The sequence below is a fragment of the Diabrotica virgifera genome, chromosome 9 (genome assembly GCF_917563875.1).
Source record: "Diabrotica virgifera virgifera chromosome 9, PGI_DIABVI_V3a".
In the NCBI taxonomy this organism is placed as follows: domain Eukaryota; kingdom Metazoa; phylum Arthropoda; class Insecta; order Coleoptera; family Chrysomelidae; genus Diabrotica; species Diabrotica virgifera.
Window position 1 is genome coordinate 48,406,976 of NC_065451.1, and position 21,661 is coordinate 48,428,636.

Here is a 21,661-nt window from a genome sequence, read left to right on the forward strand (position 1 = left end):
TTTTTCATACGCGGGATCCAGACCTATGGTATCATAATATCATATTATGATGCTGCAATAAATTTATTTTAAAGATTCGCCTTTATCAATCCTACTTAATGTGTCTAGTTTCTTTTCCATTGTCACTACAACATTTTTACGTTTTGTTACCATTACGTAGACAAAAATCACACAAACACAATCTGAAGCACGATTACAGAACGGAAGTGATTAATACGACTACTACACACAATACGGTTACAAGGAACAATGTTGTTATTTAAGAACAGACTAAGCCCATTGTTTTAAAAAGGAATTTTTAAATAGTCACGTCTATTTTAAACAATGCTAAGACAGTTTGGCATAAATAAAGGAAAAGGAATACAGACAGGTTATCTCTCAAATAATATTTGGCCTACATACATTTTTATTTGATAAAATTGTTAAATTGTTTATTTGTTAAATTTTTGTCTGATGAAAATCGGTCCGGGTTAGCCGGACTTCCGGGTTATCGGGAGTCGACTTATCGGGGTTCCACTGTAGTTAGCATTTTTAAATGTCAAAGTTCTAAAAATTGTAGAATAGAAATGAATTCCAGTGACGAAGAGTTACAGCTTTTTCTATTTGTTTATCGTAGATAAAATATTGTATGAAACTTACGCGATTTATAGCACTCGCTCCGTTGTCGCTCGTGCTCTAAAAATCGCGTGCGTTCGCAAAAAGCATACTTCACTGTTTCATAAATAACTATTATGTTTCTTTGTCAATTTTTTCGGAGCTTATAAAAAGCTCTATTTTCAACTATTTTGGAGCAGCAAAATAATCGTAAACGTATACTCCTATATACCATAAACTATAACATATAACGTACAATAGTATTTAAATTTTTTTACAATTGTGATTTTTAGAGGTTTAATGTTGGGGGTTGAAACAACCAAATATCGAAGAAATAATATTAGAACTGATAAGGAGGTTTTGTTTTATTGCGCTCACAACACTGAGCAATTTGAAATTATAGTAAACAATAATTTTTCTACGGCCGTGCTAAAAGAGCCACTTTCACGCACGCATTTCGTGACCGGAAGTGGCACTTTCCCGCACGGCGTGCGTGAAAGTAAATTTTTCCGCACGGCGTGCGGGAAAGTAATATACCTTGTAATTTAGCATTATAATATATTATAATACATGCAATAAACTAATATTTAGATATTATTTACTAATTTATTTCAAATTTATCTTATTGTGTTCATGTTTTAATGAAATTAGCGCGATAATTCGATGAAATAAAATTATTTTGACATAATATTTAAAGTTGTTCTGAAGCTATTTTCTTGTGGCATTTTTATAATCAAGTATATTCAAATGGGAAATAAGCCACAATTTTACCTAAATAATTACCACAAATTTTAATAAAATCATTTTTAGGTAAAATTGTGGCTTATTTCCCATTTGAATATACTTGATTATAATATTTAAAAGTCAGATCAGTAGACAATTACAATGGTTTTGAATCGTCGTCATGGAAACCAATATCGTCGTCGTGGTAACCCATTATATTGAAAGTTTGGTTTTGACAACCTTGTCAAATAATTAATTTGTGTATTTTCACTTCTAAATAAAAATTGATATAACTCTATTTTTTGTGGCTTTTTTCCAAACGTACGGCCCTAGAAATAATATTGTTCCTAACTGTAATATATTTTAGCCCTAATTTGAGGTGAATATTACAAACTATAAATTACTAAAATAAAACACATCTTTCTACAAAGAAGGCTCATTTAATACTCATTTGGCGAATGTACTTTTTACAATAATAAGAAATGTGTTACTTTGTTGAAATCGTTAGAAGCTCTTTCGATTTTTCATCTAAACATATCTGCTGGTAAGCATTAGATAAATCCAATTTTGTAAAATGTAACCCCCCGTTTAATTTTGTAAACAAATCTTCAATTTTAGGTAAAGGATATGAATCAATTTTTATTAAAGGATTTACGGTGACTTTAGAATCACCACAAATTCGAACAGACCCATTTTTTTTAATACCGGAACAATAGGCGTACCCCAATTTGAAAAATCTACAGCTTCAATTACACCTAGTTGTAGTAACCTGTTTAGCTCATTTTCTACCTTTTCCCTCATCACGAATGGTAAAGGACGAGCTCTAAAAAATTTAGGACTTACAGAATCAGATTTTAATTTTATTGAAATTACACCTTTGGTAAATTTACCCAAACCAGGCGAAAATAAATTTCGAAATTTATTTAATATATCATTCAAATCTGACGGAAATGCTAAATCGTTTACGTTAAAAATGGTAAGATCGAACAGATTATAGAAATCTCTACCTAGCAATGGAGGTCCTCCTTTACTAATAACATACAAATTGAACATAGTATTTTTCTCTTTATATTTAACCTCACAATTAACGAAACCTAAAGGTTTTAATTTGTCCCCATTATAAAGATTAAAAATTTTGGAGGTTGCCTGCAAAATTTTATTGCTAAAATTTAAATTATAAAAGCTTTCTGAAATAACACTATAGCTAGCGCCAGTATCCAACGTAAATGTAAACAACTCATTATCAATTAATAAATCTATTAACACAGGATTCGTATTATATTGTAAACTATATAAACAATATTCTTCAGAATCTAGAAAATTGTTTTTATTACCTGTTTTATTAGATTTATTATTTTTATTTGAACACATTGGTGCTAAATGCCCTTTTATATTGCAAATGTGACAAAAACATTCTCGATAGGCACACTTATCTGAATTGTGGTTTTTACGTCCGCATACCAAACACCTAGTCTTGGTGGAAGTTCCAGCTGTTGAAGATTGGCTCCTCCCTCCTGCGTCGAAGTTGCTTTTCTGAGATGTAGATGCGCGAACATGCACTGACTGTTTAAATTTGGAAGAGCTTCCGCCGGCGAAATGGATTTCTGGTTCCTTTTTTACAACTTGTAAATTTGAAAAACTTACAGATTTTGCTGAAGCTATTTCCACCGCCTCGGAAAACTTTACCGTGGATTTCTCCTCGTAGAGACGATCTTTTACTGTGCCACTATCATAGCCTATGATAAATTGATTCACTAACGCCTGTTCGATTTCACGGGCGCAACCAAACTCACACGACACTACCAAACTACGTAGACGTGCTGCCCATTCTTTGGCACTTTCGTTGGCCATTTTGCGTGCTATAAAAAAATTTTCCCTGTTACTAAACACTGATTTAATCGGTTTAAAATGTTCATCCATCAAATCAACCAACTCTTTGAACGTTTTTATCTCTGGCTCGGCTGGAATACACATATTGAACAACAATTTATACTTCATTTAATAAACTTAAGAGAATAGCGCGTTTCCGATTTTCGTCACTAATATCATTTGCAGCAAGGTAATTACTTAATCGTTTCTTATACACTGTCCAATCTGAGTTACCGGGCACGAACTCTTGAATGGTACCGGTAAACGGAACATACGATGGCGTTTTTGGCACGTCCGGTATTTTTAATATAAAAAATGCGTTAACTACGACAAAAAGTCACTAGTCTCGTTCGTAATACTAGAACAAATGTCCATAAAACTCGTCGCCACTTTGTAATATATTTTAGCCCTAATTTGAGGGTGAATATTACAAACTATAAATTACTAAAATAAAACACATCTTTCTACAAAGAAGGCTCATTTAATACTCATTTGGCGAATGTACTTTTTACAATAATAAGAAATGTGTTACTCTAATAACAGTTGTTAGGTTTTACAGAGTGGTCTACTAAAACTATATTTACAATATCCAACACTAACTCATGCGGAAAGTGTCTTCGGAAAAAAATTTTGCACTCTAGGATGTACCAAAAAATAGAAGAACAGCTTGGTGATACACTGTTTGGATTCCGCAATAACCTTGGGACCAGAGAAGCACTGTTTAGTATTCAGGTTATGGTACAGAGATGCAGAGATGTCGGACATCCGGTTTATATGTGTTTCATTGACTTTGAGAAGGCATTTGATCGGGTAAAACATACGGAAATGATTGCTATTCTTCAGAAAGTGGGTATTGATGATAAAGACCTACGCATTATCAAAAATCTTTACTGGCATCAACGTGCAAACATCAGGATTGGCTGGGACACGTCTGAAGAACTTCAAATACGAAGAGGAGTAAGGCAGGGCTGCATTTTGTCCCCACTAATATTTAACATCTATTCTGAGTTTGTTTTCAATAAAGCAGTGGATAATGCTCAATGTGGTATCAAAATGAATGGCGTCAATATTAATAATTTGAGATATGCGGATGACACGGTGTTAATTGCGAGCAATTATGAAGAACTTCAACATCTGATTAATAGGATTACCACAACGTGTGATGAATATGGACTCAAGCTAAACACCGCAAAGACCAAGGTGATGGTTGTCAGTAAGACGCCAATACAACCGGAAGTAGTAACAGCTTATGGTGAACAATTAGAAAGAACTAACAGTATCACCTACCTTGGTTGTAATCTAAATGAGAACTGGGACATGAGCAAAGAAATTAGAATACGTATAGAGAAGGCCAGAGCTGCATTCTTTAAGATAAAGAAACTTTTATGTGGAAACAACATTACTTTGAATCTTAAAATTAGATTAGTGAGATGTTATGTGTTCTCTACTCTTTTGTACGGTGTCGAAGGTTGGACTTTAACAGATACTCTTCTCAAGAAATTGGAAGCCTTTGAAATTTGGGTATACCGAAGAATCCTACGAATAAGTTGGGTGGATAGAGTTCGTAACGAAGTTGTTTTGCACCGGATGGGAAAAGTCACAGAAGTCGTCAGAACAGTTAAAAATCGAAAACTTGAATATTTTGGCCATGTTATGCGACACCCAGAGAGATATAATATACTCCATTTAATAATACAAGGCAAGGTAGACGGAAGAAGAGGGCCAGGTCGAAGAAGAACGTCATGGCTTAAAAACCTGAGAGAATGGTATAACAGATCCTCTGCATCCCTTTTCCGAGCTGCCGTTAACAAAATTACTATAGCCAATTTGATAGCCAACGTTCGATAATCGAGCACGGCACATGAAGAAGAAGAAGAACTCATGCGGAAAGTGTCTTCCCCGCAGTCGACTGCTTGCGCGAACTCCGCTGTCGCGTCGTTCGGGTCAACGGCAGTCTCGTGCGTGAAACTATCACTTTCCGCACTAATTAGGAAAATAATTATTTTATACACTATTTTTTAAAGGGTGGTTTTAAGGGATTTTAAGTAGATTTATTAGCAAAATAAATGTAAGCTACCATAAAATACCATTAAAAATATTAAAGTATCGTAACAATAGTTTTTTGAATAAATTTCTTTGTAAGGGTAGCTTATAAGGATTGAAAATATTTAAGAATATTTATTTAGTTCTTAAAAAATGAAATTATATACATAAAATAAAGTTTAAATCATTACAAAATTAATCATTACATAATGTAAAGTTGCAAAATATTTTTATTACAAATTTTTACCTAAAGGATAGTTTTTAAGGCTTGAAAATAATTATAAACTATAAAATACATTCCTAAAAAAAAATTTTTATTTAACAATCTTTCACTTAATTAGGATTTAAATAACGCTTATATCTGCTGTTTTTAATTTTTGGTAAAAAGGGTAATTTTTAGTCCTTAAAAACAAAGATCACCTATTCTAGTCATATCACTTTTAAAGAAGGCAAGAAAACTCACTTTCAAAATTTCGTCTAAATTAGAGCGATTCTTTGGAATCCGGAGGTTTTGCAATATTTTATCGTCATTTGTATTGTTTTTTAGATCCAGCTTCAATCGTTCAGACCAGCGGCAACGTAATCGCCAACCCCAAAGAAGACGCTACTCTTTCGTGCTCCGCCGATGGCAATCCCCTGGCCGACGACACAATCACTTGGAAAAGGGACGATTTCCCCGACTTTGCAGCCAGAACCTCCGTCATGTACGACAAAAACGGAACTTCGTACCTTCGAATATCGAGTGTGACAAGGGAAGATCTTGGAAATTTCTTATGTATCGTTAATAATGGAGTTGGAAACTCGTCGTCTAAAGAAGTTATGTTGATTGTTAAACGTAAGTATTTCCTTTATAAACTTTAAAATCTGCCGTAAAGCTTTTATTACCCTGATAAAACTTCTCAATTTTCCGATGTAGTAACAGTAAAGCTTTATAATAGTTTGGTTTTTGCTGTTCATATACTTTAACTAAAATTCAGACTTTAAACTTTATCTCAACGTAAGATCTCCAGAGGAGTAAAATATGGCAACCTTATCATCCGTGCTCTCTTTATTGAGGTGTTACAAGGGTTGCTGCTTAAGTTTTAAGAGAAAAATATAAAATCGAATCCACTTTTTGTTATATGGAATAAAAAGAAGTATTCTTTAAAGCAAACAGCGACCTATCGCATTTAGAGTGCTTCGTTCGCCAATAACTTTGATGAGATTTGCTGTAGTGTGAAATTTCCAAGAATAATTGTTAAAATTATTTATAAAACCCATATTTTTTTTGTAAAATTCTTGTGGCGACACGTTTCAATTATTATATTATTATTTTTTTAATTCCTAATTTTAAATATTAACTTTCTTTTCTAAACGAAAATAATATGGGTTATATAAAATTCACATGTATTTCGCTCCTAAATACAAAACCAGAATGGAAAAAATTAATGGCTTTTCATGGGAAACACAAATTCATAGATTACGGTACCAGATAAAGGGCCAGCCTCTTTTATGTCAACTTCTTAAAAACCACAGAAATGTTTTCAGCTTTTAAAACGCCAGATCTAATAAATTATTGTCGCCTATTTGGCCATATGGTAGAACATCAGACAGATAAAAGTGTTTGTGGTCTCGTTCAGTATAGTCACAGCGGGCACCCGGGATAGTCACACCACCACACTTGCAAAGAATAACAAACCCTCTTTTGAGAAATTATCACGCTATTTTACCGACACAAATAAATATATTATTGACAGTTTGTTGTGTTTACATTTATTTTAATTTCATAATTGTTTCCGTAAACCACCAACGGAACACTCTCAACAATAACTTAAAAAGCATGGTGGACGGGGAGTTGCCTGTCTTAGCTCTGTTTTCTTCAAATTTGTTATAGGCTTTATTGTTTATACTCTTTCAGACTTTACCACAACTTTACCTATAACTACCATGAAACTTAACTAGTTTTGATGATATTTCCAATGAACATCAAGTTTGGAAAGACACAATACATCAGTCGACTGTAACGAAATCGCATTGGCTCATAAATACATATATGTAAATACATACGCAGGATATGCAATCCAAATTGCCTGGGACAATCAAACTGTCGAACTACAAAGAGGAATCACCTTAGCATAGGGCTTTTCATTCACAGTCATTTGTTTCGAGCTTCTGTCATATGTCATATAATCCGTGTATATTAATATTATACACAGAGTATACAACATATGACAGAAGCTCGAAACAAATGACAATCGATGAAAAGCCCTATAGGCCGCATGTGGAGCTCTATCAGATATCTTCAGGAGCAACATGCCAAAGTATCTGAAAAAGAAAACGTTCGATCAATGTGTGCTTCCATGACTGACGGTGACCTAACACTTTCGTTACCCAAGCCGCAGCAACTAAACTTAGAGTGGCCTAAAGAAGAATGGAACGGTCACTACTTGAACTGACTCTCAGAGACAGATCTGATTGGTCTTTGGGGCAGCAGTACGGCAAGGGATAAGGGCTTGTGGCTCAGTGATACTCCTCCATAGATCCCTACCGGAAAGACGTTGACGCCTGATAACGGCGTATATATGTATATACATAAGTTTCAAGCCATTTCTGTTCTGAACTTTTAACTGGAATTTTCATTTTTTTCGCTATTTCTAAGTAATTAGTTGTGATATATGTTTTCTCAGAAATACCAAGGTTAGTCTTATGCCTACGGGGTGTAAAGTTAAAATTGTTTTGTTTCGTCTTATCTTATCATATCTACTTACATAACAAAACTTAATAAATGTTTTTATTTTAGATAAACCAGAAATCGACACCCGACCCCAGTTCATGAAATTCGCTAGTGATGCTGGAGACACAGGTAAACTGATATGCAGAAGTCAGGCTTCTCCTCTGGCTAGGTACACATGGGCTCGAAATGGGTCTCCCATTAATTCGAATACAACTGGAAAATATTACAGCACATACAAACAGGTAAGTTCTCATTATAGAAAGTATTAATGACATAGTACAAGAAGTATGATCGAATCGAAGATCGGTGGGATATGCGCATTTTATCAATGAAATTCAAAATTTTTACGACATTCCAGAAGCCGCTACAGATAAAATGTTTTAACAACCCATCATTCAGAATTAGTCGACGGATATTAGTACAGTTAAAATAATGAAGACGATAACTTTACGATAATGATTTAGTGAGTGAAATTTAAAGTTTTTTCTACTTTAATGACAAAAAAGCAAGCTCATTAACAGGACCCAATTAACAATTATTTTGAACATCATATTTGAAACATTATTTGGTTGGAAAATCTCATTTTTGTTTGCAAAAAATATATTAATTTGTCTGGACTAAATTACAGTTCTGTTTATCTTAAAAGGGATATGTTACTGTTACTATCAACATTCACACAGTGTTGCCAAACTGAATTTTGTTATTTTGAGTGTAAATTTTCCCAGCGATCTCCGAGGGTACAATAATTAATGTGGAAGTCACATTCAGATGACAGTGTACGGGTATAGGATAACAGTGTTGCCAATTCTATTGCCATTGTAAATGTTGCTACTTTTTTAAAATAAGCAGGGCCAAACTAAAAAAAAAAGTGCACAAAAGTGTAGAATTTTTCCATTTTACATTCATAAATATTTCCCAAATTATAATTCGTTTATAGGAGCCGGCCCATAACGTACGATTAAAAACTTTGGCAACATTGTAGTTAATTCGGCCATATAGAAAGCACAGGCGTATCTCTGTAACGCTGCCATCTGAATGTGAACTTCAGTATAGTAACATATAAATAAAAAAATGAACTACCAAAGAAAGAAAGAAGAAACTAAAATAAATAATTAGGCACTGATCAAAAAAGTGAAGGAACTGAAAAAGTATCATAGTAGGTTGTAATTTTTGTTCGTAAACTAATTTTAGGAGACCAAAGTAATGAGTTTAGTGTTGGTACCACATGTTGGTCCTGTTGTATTTTCTGCTGGATCCTGTTGTTGTTTTTCTTCCCTTCGCTATAATTGTCATTAGCTGTTTAAATTCTGCGCATTTTTATATCTTTAATAGAGGGTTATCTTTCTTCATCCTTTATTCTAATATATTCCGTCTTGTTAATGTTCATGGCGAGTGCCCAATTTTCGTATTCTTCGGTTATCTTTCGAATCATATAATCTATGTCTTACTCATATTTTGCCATAATCACTTGATCGTATGCGAAGAAAAGATGTGTTAAGTACTTTTCAAGTTCTATTCCTATCTCTGTACATTTTCCCCTCCGGTTGTTTAATGCTGCCTAAATATACATTTTGGACAGTTTGGAGATAAAAATCATCCTTGCCTCAAGCCTTTTGTGAAAGAAAGGCATCTGAAATTTTTAATTTCATTTTAATTTTTTATTTTTACATATTCTCTATAGCGTTAATGTATGCATTACTTAGGCCTGCTTTCGTCAGTATTTCAAACAATCTTTTTAAGGGTACTGTATCATAGGCCTTCTCTAAGTCAACGAACACTAAATGTATGTTAAGGTTTTTATAACTCAATCAAATATAAAGGGTGTTTCATTTAGAAGTACTTTTTTTTTAAAGAACAAACAATGAAAAAAATTAATTTTATTTGAAAATCTTTATTGTCATAAAAAAGAACCATTATTTACAATTACTTCTTAAAGATAATTTCTTTCAAATATTGACCGTGACTACGGTTAAGATGGTCCGTTCTGAAGTTCTAATTCTCGATGACGCGTTCGAGCTTTTTAGCCTCAAAGGAAAACGACTAGACGTGTGATGTCACAGGATGTAAGCGGCCAATTCACTGGTCCGACAAGTGAAATAAATTGCTCACCGAATCGTTTTCGCAGTAAAGCCATACTTTCACGCGATATATGTCAGTTGGCGCCATATTTTTGGAGCCAAATGTCATGCATACTACGAACTTCAATTTCTGGTACCAAATAGTCAGTTATCATGGCGCAATAACGGTCTTCATTCACAGTAACATTCTGACCGGCCTCTTTTAAAAACCGACGGACCGACGATGCCACCGGCCGATAAACCACACCAAACAGTGGTTTTTTCTGAATGTAATGGCAACTCTTGAACCTCTTTGAATTGCTCATCAACACAAATGCCGGCATTTTGTCTATTCACGTCCTCATTAAGCCAAAAATGGGCCTCATCGGAAAACAATTTTTTGCTCTAAGCGCACGAAACACATTCCTCATTAAACGCCTGTTTTCGTAATATAGCTAAATAATTTCTAGACGTTGTGCCGAGTTAAGTCTTTCCAGGATGAAATGTCAAAAAATACTGAATAAGAAAGCAACTTTAGCTGATACCATTCATGCACGATCTCCCAACAATTCCTCATCAAAAAAGTACCTCTAAATGAATCACCCTTTATTAAGAACAACAAGAGCCAAACGACTGCCCAAAAACTTACATCGGTCATACTGGTCGAACATTTAGCAAACTTATACCAGAACCCAAAAAAGCTTTCACTAATAGGAAAAACAGATTCTACGTATGCACTTCACATTCTAGATTCTAGATCATAATCATTATTTTAATGACCAATTTAAAATTCTCAGTATTCAAAATAAAGGCAAAATAAAAGCTATCCTTAATGGAAATCAATTCTGAATGACCAATTTGAGACAAACAGCTCCCCACTGCACGACCTATTCAGTTAAAGACTTAAAGTGCAGACACACAGTAAAATATTATAAATCACTTGAGAAAGGCACTCTGCCTAAACAGCTGTAGTGAGATTCGCTTATAATATATTTTGCGGAGGTATTGAACACAAGAGGTTTCAGTGTTTTATTCGTAAATACACTGCACGTCACAGAAAACGGGCACTCTAAAATGGGTCATTTGTGATGTCTCATATCTCCTAAACCTGTTGTCCGATTTAAGTGATTTTTTGAATATGTTATAGCCTTATTCTTTGTCAATATCCCTGTAATAATATTTTTGCTAAACACATAAATTTTCATTATATATCGGGTGTACGAATTAAACTATGATTTTCTCTCAAAGTTCGCAACATTCTGTGGAATATTCTAGCATTTATAAAATACTGAAATTAAAACCCAACTATAGCCTCAGGGTTTCTTAATATTCCGTTTTTTTATTCATTCGGTTATGTTGGATAATACAAAAGTTAGGTACTTTAACAACCAGTCATGTTCTTGATAACAACATTTGATTTATAAACATATGTCCGGAAATGCTTCGTTTCCGAGATACGGGATGTTGATTTTTTTCTTACAAACTGACGATTTATGCAAATGAAATTTGGTAGGCTTTAAGAGATAGTTATTGCGCATTTTTTATCATGCAATTAAAATTTTTATATTCACCATTGGCACGCATACGGGTAATATGACCGATCATATTACCCGTATGCACGCCAATAGTTAAGATAAAATTTTTAGTTGTATGTCAAAAAATGTGCAATAATTACATCTTAAAACCCACCAAATTTTATTTGCATATCTCAACCGGTTTCAAAGCAATAAATAAATCGTCAGTTTGTAAGAAAAAATTCAACATCCTGTATGTCGAAAACGAAGCATTTGCGGACATATGTTTATAAAGCAAAGGGTCATTATTTTTTCATGCAGGATTACCCCTTCAAGTTTGTCGTACTTGTTTAGAGACAACCTGTACTGATAAAGAGCATGCCTAGTTGTTAAAGTACATAACTTTTGTATTATCCAACATAAGCGAATGAATAAAAAACAGAATGTTAAGAAAACCTTAAGCTATAGTTGGGTTTTAATTTCAGTATTTTATTAATGCTAGAATATTCCACAGGGTGTTGCGAACTTTAAGAAAAAAACAGTTTGATTCGTACACCCGGTATACAATAAAATTTTACCTTTTTTAGCAAAAATTATTATTACAGAGATATTGACAAAGAGTAAGGCTATAACATATTCAAAAAATCACTCAAATCGGACGACAGGTTTAGGAGATACGCGACATCAAAAATGACCCATTTTTTAGGGTGTCCGTTTTCTATGACGCGAAGTGTATTAACGATAAATGAAGCCTTCATTCACTAACCGATCTCTTGTAATTTGTAAATGTAAGAATTCTGTTGAAGATTAGATATTAGCGGAATATATATTCTAAGATTTTCAATTTTTTAAATGTAAGTGCTATTTTACATGGTTTATTCTTTCTAGATTGACCAACTGATCACCGAATCAACTCTCTTCATTACCCATGTCACTTCTGCTGATTACGGTAACTACGAATGTGTGGCCAGAAACGAATTAAGCTTCGCTACCAAATCCCTCAGACTGGAAGTAACGTCACCACCAGACACCCCAACACTCCTAACGGTTCTAAACGTCACTCACGACAGCGTAACTCTTGGATGGACACCAGGATTCGATGGAGGAATGAAGGCTTCCTACAGAATTAGATACAGAAAAGTGGACGACGAAGGCTACAAGTATGAAGATGTGGTGGGAGGCAATGTGACCACTTATGTTGTCAAAGAATTGGATATCAACACGCAGTATGTTTTTTCAATAATGGCGTCGAATAAGCTGGGGAATAGCAAGTTTATGCCGGATTTACTGTCAGCTAAGACTTCAGGTAAGGAAATTTTTGCATTTATGCAATTTTTTAGGCAATCCGTGTTTAAAAATGTTTCTTCGTTTTGTAATTTCAATGCAACATGTGTGTTTAATATATGATCTGTTCAAAAAACCCTAAATTTTTTGTATAAAAGAGCACATGCTCTTATGCTGAAAAGCTGCACATATGTTGTGTTTCTTTAACCAATATATTTTTTCTTCCTGGACCTCACTTTCTAAATATTTTCTGTTGTAGTATGGCTTGTAAGAGGGCATATCTGGATTCATTTCTCATATTGTGTCCGAAGTATTGTAACTTTCAAGATTTTATGGTGGTCACTAGTGGTTAGTACCTCTCGGTTCTTCTTCATTATTCTGAGGACTTTCTCATTTGTGACCCAGTAACAAATGGATCTTAAATATTCTCTGATATAGCCAGATCTCACATGGTTCCAATTATCTGCACATATATCTTAGTTTAAGTTCCACGATTCAATCCCATAAAAAAGGACAGAGAAGACGTATCGCCGCATCGCCTCATTCGTACTTTCATACCAAGAGAAGAAGGCCCCCATTCTGCTACCTTTTTGTTGCTAATTATCATGAGCTTTATCTCATTTGTGTTTATATTGGGTTCATATTGTTCATTTTAATACGTGATTTTGTTCATACGGACTTGTAGGAGGTCTTTTAGGTTGGCCTTAAATTCTATGGATCTGATGTTGTTTAGTGGATACCCGTTTAGTATAATGCCTTTTTCAGTTTCAGTTTCGTCCAAAGCTTTAACAAGTATTCTTTCAGAATCAGGATTAAACGTTAGAGAAAACAAAATACAGCCTTGCCTCACTCCACACATGATTTTCACGTATCCAACTCGGTTTGCGGAGATTTCCGGTCTGATTCCAGTAAAGGTTTCTAATTATTTGCAGATCTTAGTAGTTAATTCCTACTTTTTTAGTACTGGCATTATCTTAACGTGGTGTCGGTACTAGATCAGACGCTTTTTCGTAATCAACCACACATGCGTATACGTCGCAATTGACGTCTCTGCATCTCTGGAATAAGACTTAACTTGGTAAATTATCTTGTGGATTATTGTTAAAAACAATTTTTGGGAGATAACTCATGAGACTTATAGTACGGTATTCTTCGCATGTTTTGGCTCCTGTTTTTTTTTTGGAAGATTAAACTCATACTTTAGGAGGTTTGTTGATATTCCTACCGAGATGTAGGTATATGTTGTGTAGGATGTCTTTGTGATTATTGCTATTGATTCGTTATCCATTAGTTTGAGTAGTTCGTTTGTGTATTATCGGGTCCTGCTGCTTTGCGATCCTTTATCTGTATTATTCCAGAATAAACTTCCTGCTGTAATATTCTTGGCCATCGTTGACCTCTTCATCTAGCTCAAAGGTATCATCTCTTTGGTCTTCAAACAGTAGATCGTGTGGTTGTGATGATTGTGAGACAATAATAATAGTAAAAATTTCATAGCGGTTCTGAATTACTCAAAAAAAATCAGCAAATAGAAGATATTTCTTTTATTTTTTAATTTTCCTTCATTCCTTTATACTCTGGGCTAATTAGCAAAATACAAGGAAAAGTTATTTACCAGCAATTTTATTGCTGGAATCGAATCTTATTATTGTATGTATTAATAATATAGATATGCAAAGTCCGCAGATAGTGTGCTACTTTTTTTATAAACAAAATGGCGCCCGAAAATCGTGTTTTTTTCAATTTTTGCTCTATAACTCCAAAGATTTTAACTTTAGACCAAAAACACCCAAGTAAAAATTCACCACAATTAAATTCTGCATAGAGACGTGTTTTTTCCGATTTACTTCGACGAAAACTTTCCCCGGAAAAAGCGGGTTTTTCCAACAAAATCTTTAATTTTCAACTAAACTTTTAGATAAGTAGTTGTTAATCAATAATTAAATAACTTGGTAACGTAAAAGCCCTTTCCGAATATATTATAGTTCCAGAAGCCGATGGAAATTTAATGAACAGTTTAGCAACAATTGAAATGTTAATTAAAATTTTACGGTCACTATAATAACGACAATAATTATGATGCATAAGAATAACTATGATTTTTTTATAAAAAGACACTATACCTATCTAATGTACTTTACAGAATTGAAATTGGACTATTTAAGCGGCCTCAGGAATATTTTAAAATTATAAACAATTTTTTGGTTTATAAACAAATTGAATATCTCGGGAAATATTAAACTAAATTAAATTGTGAAAACGGTATTAGAAAGATAGCGGCAGGACGCTTCTTTTAAAAGAAAAAACGTTTAATTATGACGAGTGGTTCCTAAGATACAACCGGTCAAACTTGACCGGAATTTACGGCAAAGATATAAACAATAGGATCATAATTTTCAAACCATCACCTTTTTATTTTTGTCCTCTTTTTACACACCAATTTTCATATCTTTAAAATCCTCATAACATATATTATTATAATAAAAACTATCGATAATACGTGTGAAAATTGTCAAAAATAGCAAAATTCCAATCAAAAATTAGGTTGGAGAAAATGTAACCCTCAAAGTTCAAAATCGGTATACGTTAACAAAATGCATATTCTCGGCTTCCCATGGAGAAATTTCCTTCATTCTTTTTTTGTTCCCTAATAACTCGACTAGAGCCATCGAACTAACGCATTATTAAATGTCAAACTTGCTTTTGTTTTGTTTTAATAGATTAATTTATTTATAAGAACAGAAAATTACATATATTTTAACCTAATTTTTGATTGGAATTTTGCTATTTTTGGCAATTTTCAGACGTATTATCGATAGTTTTTATTATAATAATATATGTTATGAGGATTTTAAAGATATGAAAATTGGTGTGGAGAAAGAGGACAAAAATAAAAAGGTGATGGTTTGAAAATTATGATCCTATTGTTTATATCTTTGCCGTAAATTTCGGTCAACTGTGACCGGTTGTGTCTCAGGAACCACTCGTCGTAATTAAACGTTTTTTCTTTTAGAAGAAGCGTCCTGCCACTGTCTTTCGAGTACCGTTTTCACAATTTAATTTAGTTTAATATTTCCCGAGATGTTCTATTTGTTTATAAGCCAAAAAATTGTTTATAATGTTAAAATATTCCTGAGGCCGCTTAAATAGTCCAATTTCAATTCTGTAAAGTACATTAGATAGGTATAGTGTCTTTAAAAAAAATCATAGTTATTCTTATGCATCATAATTATTGTCGTTATTATAGCGACCGTAAATTTTTAATTAACATTTCAATTGTTGCTAAACTGTTCATTAAATTTCCATCGGCTTCTGGAACTATAATATATTCGGAAAGGGCTTTTACGTTACTTACAAGTTATTTAATTATTGATTAACAACTACTTATCTAAAAGTTTAGTTGAAAATTAAAGATTTTGTTGGAAAAACCCGCTTTTTCCGGGGAAAGTTTTCGTCGAAGTAAATCGGAAAAAACACGTCTCTATGCAGAATTTAATTGCGGTGAATTTTTATTAGGGTGTTTTTGGTATAAAGTTAAAATCTTTGGAGTTATAGAGTAAAAATTGAAAAAAACACGATTTTCGGGCGCCATTTTGTTGATAAAAAAAGTAGCACACGATCTGCGGACTTTGCATATCTATATTATTAATATATACAATCATAAGTTTCGATTCCAGCAATAAAATTGCTGGTAAATAACTTTTCCCAAAAATGGCCTATTCTCCGATAATCAGCCCAGACTATTTTTGCCAGTGTGGGTGTTTAGTCCTGTCGCCAGGGGGGGTACAACGGCCTCGTTAATTCAGATGGACTTACTCAAGTTTTTTTTATGTATTTTGACCCGAAGAACACGAATTTTTTGGGTAACAGTTGATCCGGATGTCGATAAGATTGTTATAGACCAAGAACTTGAGGAATCAAATAACAGCGATTTTTGGCAAAACAAAACAATATTTTGTATTTTTTGGGCCATTTTAAGTAAAAAATATTTCTACAAGTTTTTTCGTAGGATGCACAGTTTTCGAGATAAACGCGGTTGAACTTTAAAAAAATCGAAAAATTGCAATTTTTGAACCCGAATAACTTTTGATTAAAAAATAAAATAGCAAGTCTGCTTACCGCATTTGAAAGTTTAAGTCAAATTATATCGGTTTTGATTATTTGCATTGGTAAAAATTTATTTTTTTATTGTTTAACAAAGCTATAAACACGTAGGGTTTCCCGTGCTTTTACATGCGTTTTAACGCATGTAACATAGAAATAGTCTTGATTGCACTAGTACCTATTCTACCTACTCGTTCGATTTTAAATGAGAAATCATAGAAACATCACTCACGCACTAGTTGTTTGTAGCTTTGTTTAACAATAACACAATAAATTTTTAGCAATGCAAATAATCAAAAACCGACATAATTTGACTTGAACTTTCAAAGGCGCTAAGCAGAATTGCTATTTTATTTTTTAATCAAAAGTTATTCGGGTTTAAAAATTGCAGTTTTTCGATTTTTTGAAAGTTCAACCGCGTTTATCTCGAAAACTGTGCATCCTACTAAAAAACTTGTAGAAATATTTTTTGCTTAAAATGACCCAAAAAATACAAAATATTGTTTTGTTTTGCCAAAAATCGCTGTTATTTGATTCCTCAAGTTCTTGGTCTATAACAATCTTATCGACATCCGGATCAACTGTTACCCAAAAAATTCGTGTTCTACGGGTCAAAATACATAAAAAAAACTTGGGTAAGTCCATCTGAATTAACGAGGCCGTTGTACCCCCCCTGGCGACAGGACTAGTTAGACGAAAACGGCGGGCGGGTTCGTTGGAAGAAATATTCCTATGAGATTCTTTTGCATAATCACATTCGTGAGACACCCCAGAATAAGGTTCATCCCAATTTTTTTTTAATCAAATTACAAAAAATCAATATTTTCGGCCCGGGCAAACTTTTTTTAGATTTTTCGGACCATTCTGGAGAGAAAAGGTTTCTTGTAATTTTTCTGTAAAGTTGATCGTGTTCGAGTTATAAGCAATTTAAAATTTGAAAAACGCGAAAATGGCCATTTTTAAGACTTAAGAACTCGGTTAAAGATTATTATTATGAAAGTCAGAAAGTGACTAAATCAAATTTAAACCCCCCCCCCCTTCATGATCCTGAAGAATTTTGTGTCATTAATTTATTACTAAGCTGTTTAATTAATTTATTACTAAGGATTTTTATTTATTAATAATGAGCGGTAAGATCGTATTGACGCGGCTGTAAATGTGAGTGCGAGTGAGATGCGCCATTGGATTGCCTGAATGGCATATCTTTCGCACTCATCATGGACGGCCGCCTAATACGTGCATGGCGCTCATTATTTGTACTTAAAAATAACAGCTTAGTAATAAATAATGATAAAAATTTCTTCAGGATCTTGTAGGGGGGCTTGGATTTGATTTAACTTTGATTTAGTCACTTTCTGACTTTCGTTTTTTTCAATTTTAAAATGCTTTTACCAATAAACTTTCGAGAAAAATTATAAGAGACTTTTTTATCCAGAATAGTCCAAAAAATCTAAAAAAAATTGTCCGGGCCAAAAAAAATGCAATGTCATTAAAAAAATTGTTAAAAAAAAATTTAGACCACTTTTCGCGTGGGCGACTTCTTGAATCTTATTCTGGAATGTCTCACGAATGTGATTATGCAAAGAAATCTCATGGGAGTATTTTCTCCAAAGAACCCGCCGTTTTCGCCTTGTCTACGTATTTTATTCTAAATAATGTAAATTAATATTCATGAACAAACAGAACTGTATTTAATAATAAATATAACCATACTTCGTAAGATTTACCATAAGTATTTAGTATTAATATAATTGTCTACTAACCCAATTACATGCTTTCCTTGTCCACGATTGCCAACTACTAACAGACGAAGTCCCACCTTCGTACACTTCCTCAAGCCTGGACGAACGAAACATCAAAAACTTCCCCGGATTTCTCATAATCCTAGGAACCATCATTGGAATCCTTCTCATTCTAATGAACGTCCTGTTGATCGGTTGTTGTCTACATAGAAAATCTAAGAAACGAGTAACAGGTAATTGACAAAAATACTAATAATTTCTTTTGTTTACTTTTTGTTTAGTTTTTGTCGAAGACGGTGTTGAGAAAGTTATACCGGAAGATCTACTTCTGGAAAAGCAAGATTTGCCTAGGATCGTGATCATTAGTGTCTCGGTGATAGGCATTATTCTTTTGTTTATTAATATTGCCCTAGTTGCGGGATGCATGCTTAAGAGGAGAGCTAAAAGAATTAGAGGTTTGTTTTTTTATTTTTTTTTCTTTATTATTTTATTTAAACTAAATAATTTTATTAGATGCCTATATGAGAATTTAACGGAAACATTTTTAGTAGAAACCTTGCTCCACTGTGAACAAAAATAAATCACTTCAATTGTCATTCAACGGTATTTTGACAGATTGTGATAATATTGGAGGTGAGGACATACCTGCTGTCATATAAATTTAGCATATTTTTGGTGGTAACTGAAACAACACAATTAGCAACAAATATGTCTTAAAAATAACTGAATGGCATTATAATAGAATATATAAAGGAAAATCAGAAGATAAACTGCCAAAAGAAATCATATAACGAAAGAATGACTCCCCAAACAAAAGCATTAATGGAAGAGGGGAGAAAAATGCAAAGTAATAGAAGCAACGAAGATCGGCTTTGAAAGATATTTAAAAGAATCCAAAAATCTATTAAAATGGACAACCCAAAGCATAAAAGTTAGCAAATCCAACAAGCGATTGAAGATAACAGAAGCCTCAAAATTAGACGAGAAAACTAAGGAGAAAATTACCAAATGGCAAAAAAGAAATAACGAAATTAAACGATAAATCATACAGAACAAGTAAAAACTTCGTTTGTATAATGGTATAAAAAGTTTATTGAAAAACTATTAAAAAGTCATCCAAAAGGATTCTCAAAACGTTTTCGATCTAGATCAGATCATCTTCAGTGCGTTCTGCTTAGTACATGAAACTAGCAACCTTAGGCAGGCCGCACATCAAAGAAACATGAAACGTAAATTACGTTTCATGGAAATAAACCACTGCTAAACAAATATATGTCCGGCCATTTATGAAACTCTCCGAAAAAAAAATGTGTCATGAGCATGAATCACACTCGTTTCATTGGTAGGCGGACTTTGAGATTTGTTTAGCAGTGTTTTCTTTTCATGAAACAAGTTTTTCGTTTCATGTTTCATGTTTTTCGTTTCATGTTTCTTAGGTGTGCAGCTTGGCTTATAGAATAGGTGACATCGAGGAATATGATTTACATTTTTAAAAATTGATGTTAGTAGCGACTCTAAGTCGATGTTAAACGGTAAATTTAAGAGTGCTCAAAGGGCAACATGATTCACTGCTCGATGGTAACGTGTGGTACTTGCCAGTTCGATGGACTCGATAAATTATTCAAAAATCATCACCAAGAGATATGAATTACGAATTATACAAGGATAACAGAAAAGTTAGAAAATTCAGGAAAAGAATTAGTCAACCAAGGTTCGGAGTTGGTGCCTGATATTTCACCAGACGAAAGAAGGAATGTACTGAAGACAATGAAAACAAATAAAGCATCTATAAAGCTATGCACAAGAGTAATAACAAATAGACTGGAGACAAAATTAGGTTTTTACCAATCTAGGGAACAGGCAGGTTTTTGGAAGAATTTTGGCACTAGCGACTTCCACTGTCCCGATTATAGAAAAATCCATCGAATACAAAGTCTACCAAAGCTAGGACCATTGGTCCTGGCTTTGGTAGACTTTCGTTAAGCATTCGATGCAATAGAAACTAACAGCGCAATAGAAGCGTTAGGAAAATCGTGTAGATTATCGGTACTCCAAACTGATCGCAAACATATACAATAATGCAACCATGACCGTAAGACTGCACAAAGGTACAAAATATACAAAAATCAAAAGAGCTATTAGACAAGTAGACACAGGAATTATCTTCCAAATTGTTTACGGCAGTTCTGGAACATTCTTTCAAACAATTGGAGTGTGACATCAAAGGTGTGAGGACTAAAAGAAAAATGTGATGAAATAGAAACGCTACAACATAAACATGGCAGCTTTAATGTATACAGGAAAATAAAAGAATTAACTAGAAAACCAGAATACAAACAAAATATACTAGTTGATGAAAACGGAGACATAGTAATGGATACAGAAAACAAATTGATGGTATGGACAAACTATATAAAACAGCTGTTTAACGACAACCGAGACACAATAGATAACGAATATTTCGTTGAAGAGACTGGACCAGAAATAACAGAAAGTGAAGTAAAACACACCATTAAAGAACTGAAAACTGGGAAAGCTGTAGGACCGGACGAAATACCGACAGAAATATTGCAACTTATAGCCGACTGCAGTATACATGTAATTGTCGAATTATTTAAGATCATATACAGAACAGGTATATTGCCTAAAGAATGGCTTTTATCAACATTCGTGACTATACCGAAAAAGAGAAACGCCAGACAATGTTGCGAACACCGTACCATCGGTCTAATGTGCCACATACTCAAAGTATTTTTAAAGATTATTCATCGTAGAATATACAAAAAGTTAGAACGAGACATTGGACAAACTCAGTTCGGATTTAGAAATGCTCAAGGAACCAGAGAAGCATTATTTGCAGTAAATGTGCTAATACAGAGATGTTTAGATGTAAACCAGGACATCTATGTCTGCTTCCTGGATTATAACAAGGCATTCCATACGGTGAAACATAATCCGTTAATAAAACTACTGAGAACAAAGAACATCGACACACGGGATATAAGAATAATAAATAAT

At 33.5% G+C, this 21,661-nt stretch overlaps 1 protein-coding gene across 4 annotated transcripts in view; it reads left to right on the forward strand.

Moving 5' to 3' along the window:
- Positions 1–21,661, forward strand: part of LOC114340732 (nephrin) — a 570,487-nt gene that overhangs the window by 533,919 nt on the left and 14,907 nt on the right. For all 4 annotated transcript variants that reach the window (XM_028291502.2, XM_050661988.1, XM_050661987.1 and 1 more), the window contains exons 11-14: positions 5,777–6,064; positions 8,009–8,184; positions 12,402–12,819; positions 18,925–19,098. In XM_028291502.2, the coding sequence (XP_028147303.1) occupies positions 5,777–6,064; positions 8,009–8,184; positions 12,402–12,819; positions 18,925–19,098 (1,056 nt within the window). The remainder of the gene's footprint in view (positions 1–5,776; positions 6,065–8,008; positions 8,185–12,401; positions 12,820–18,924; positions 19,099–21,661) is intronic.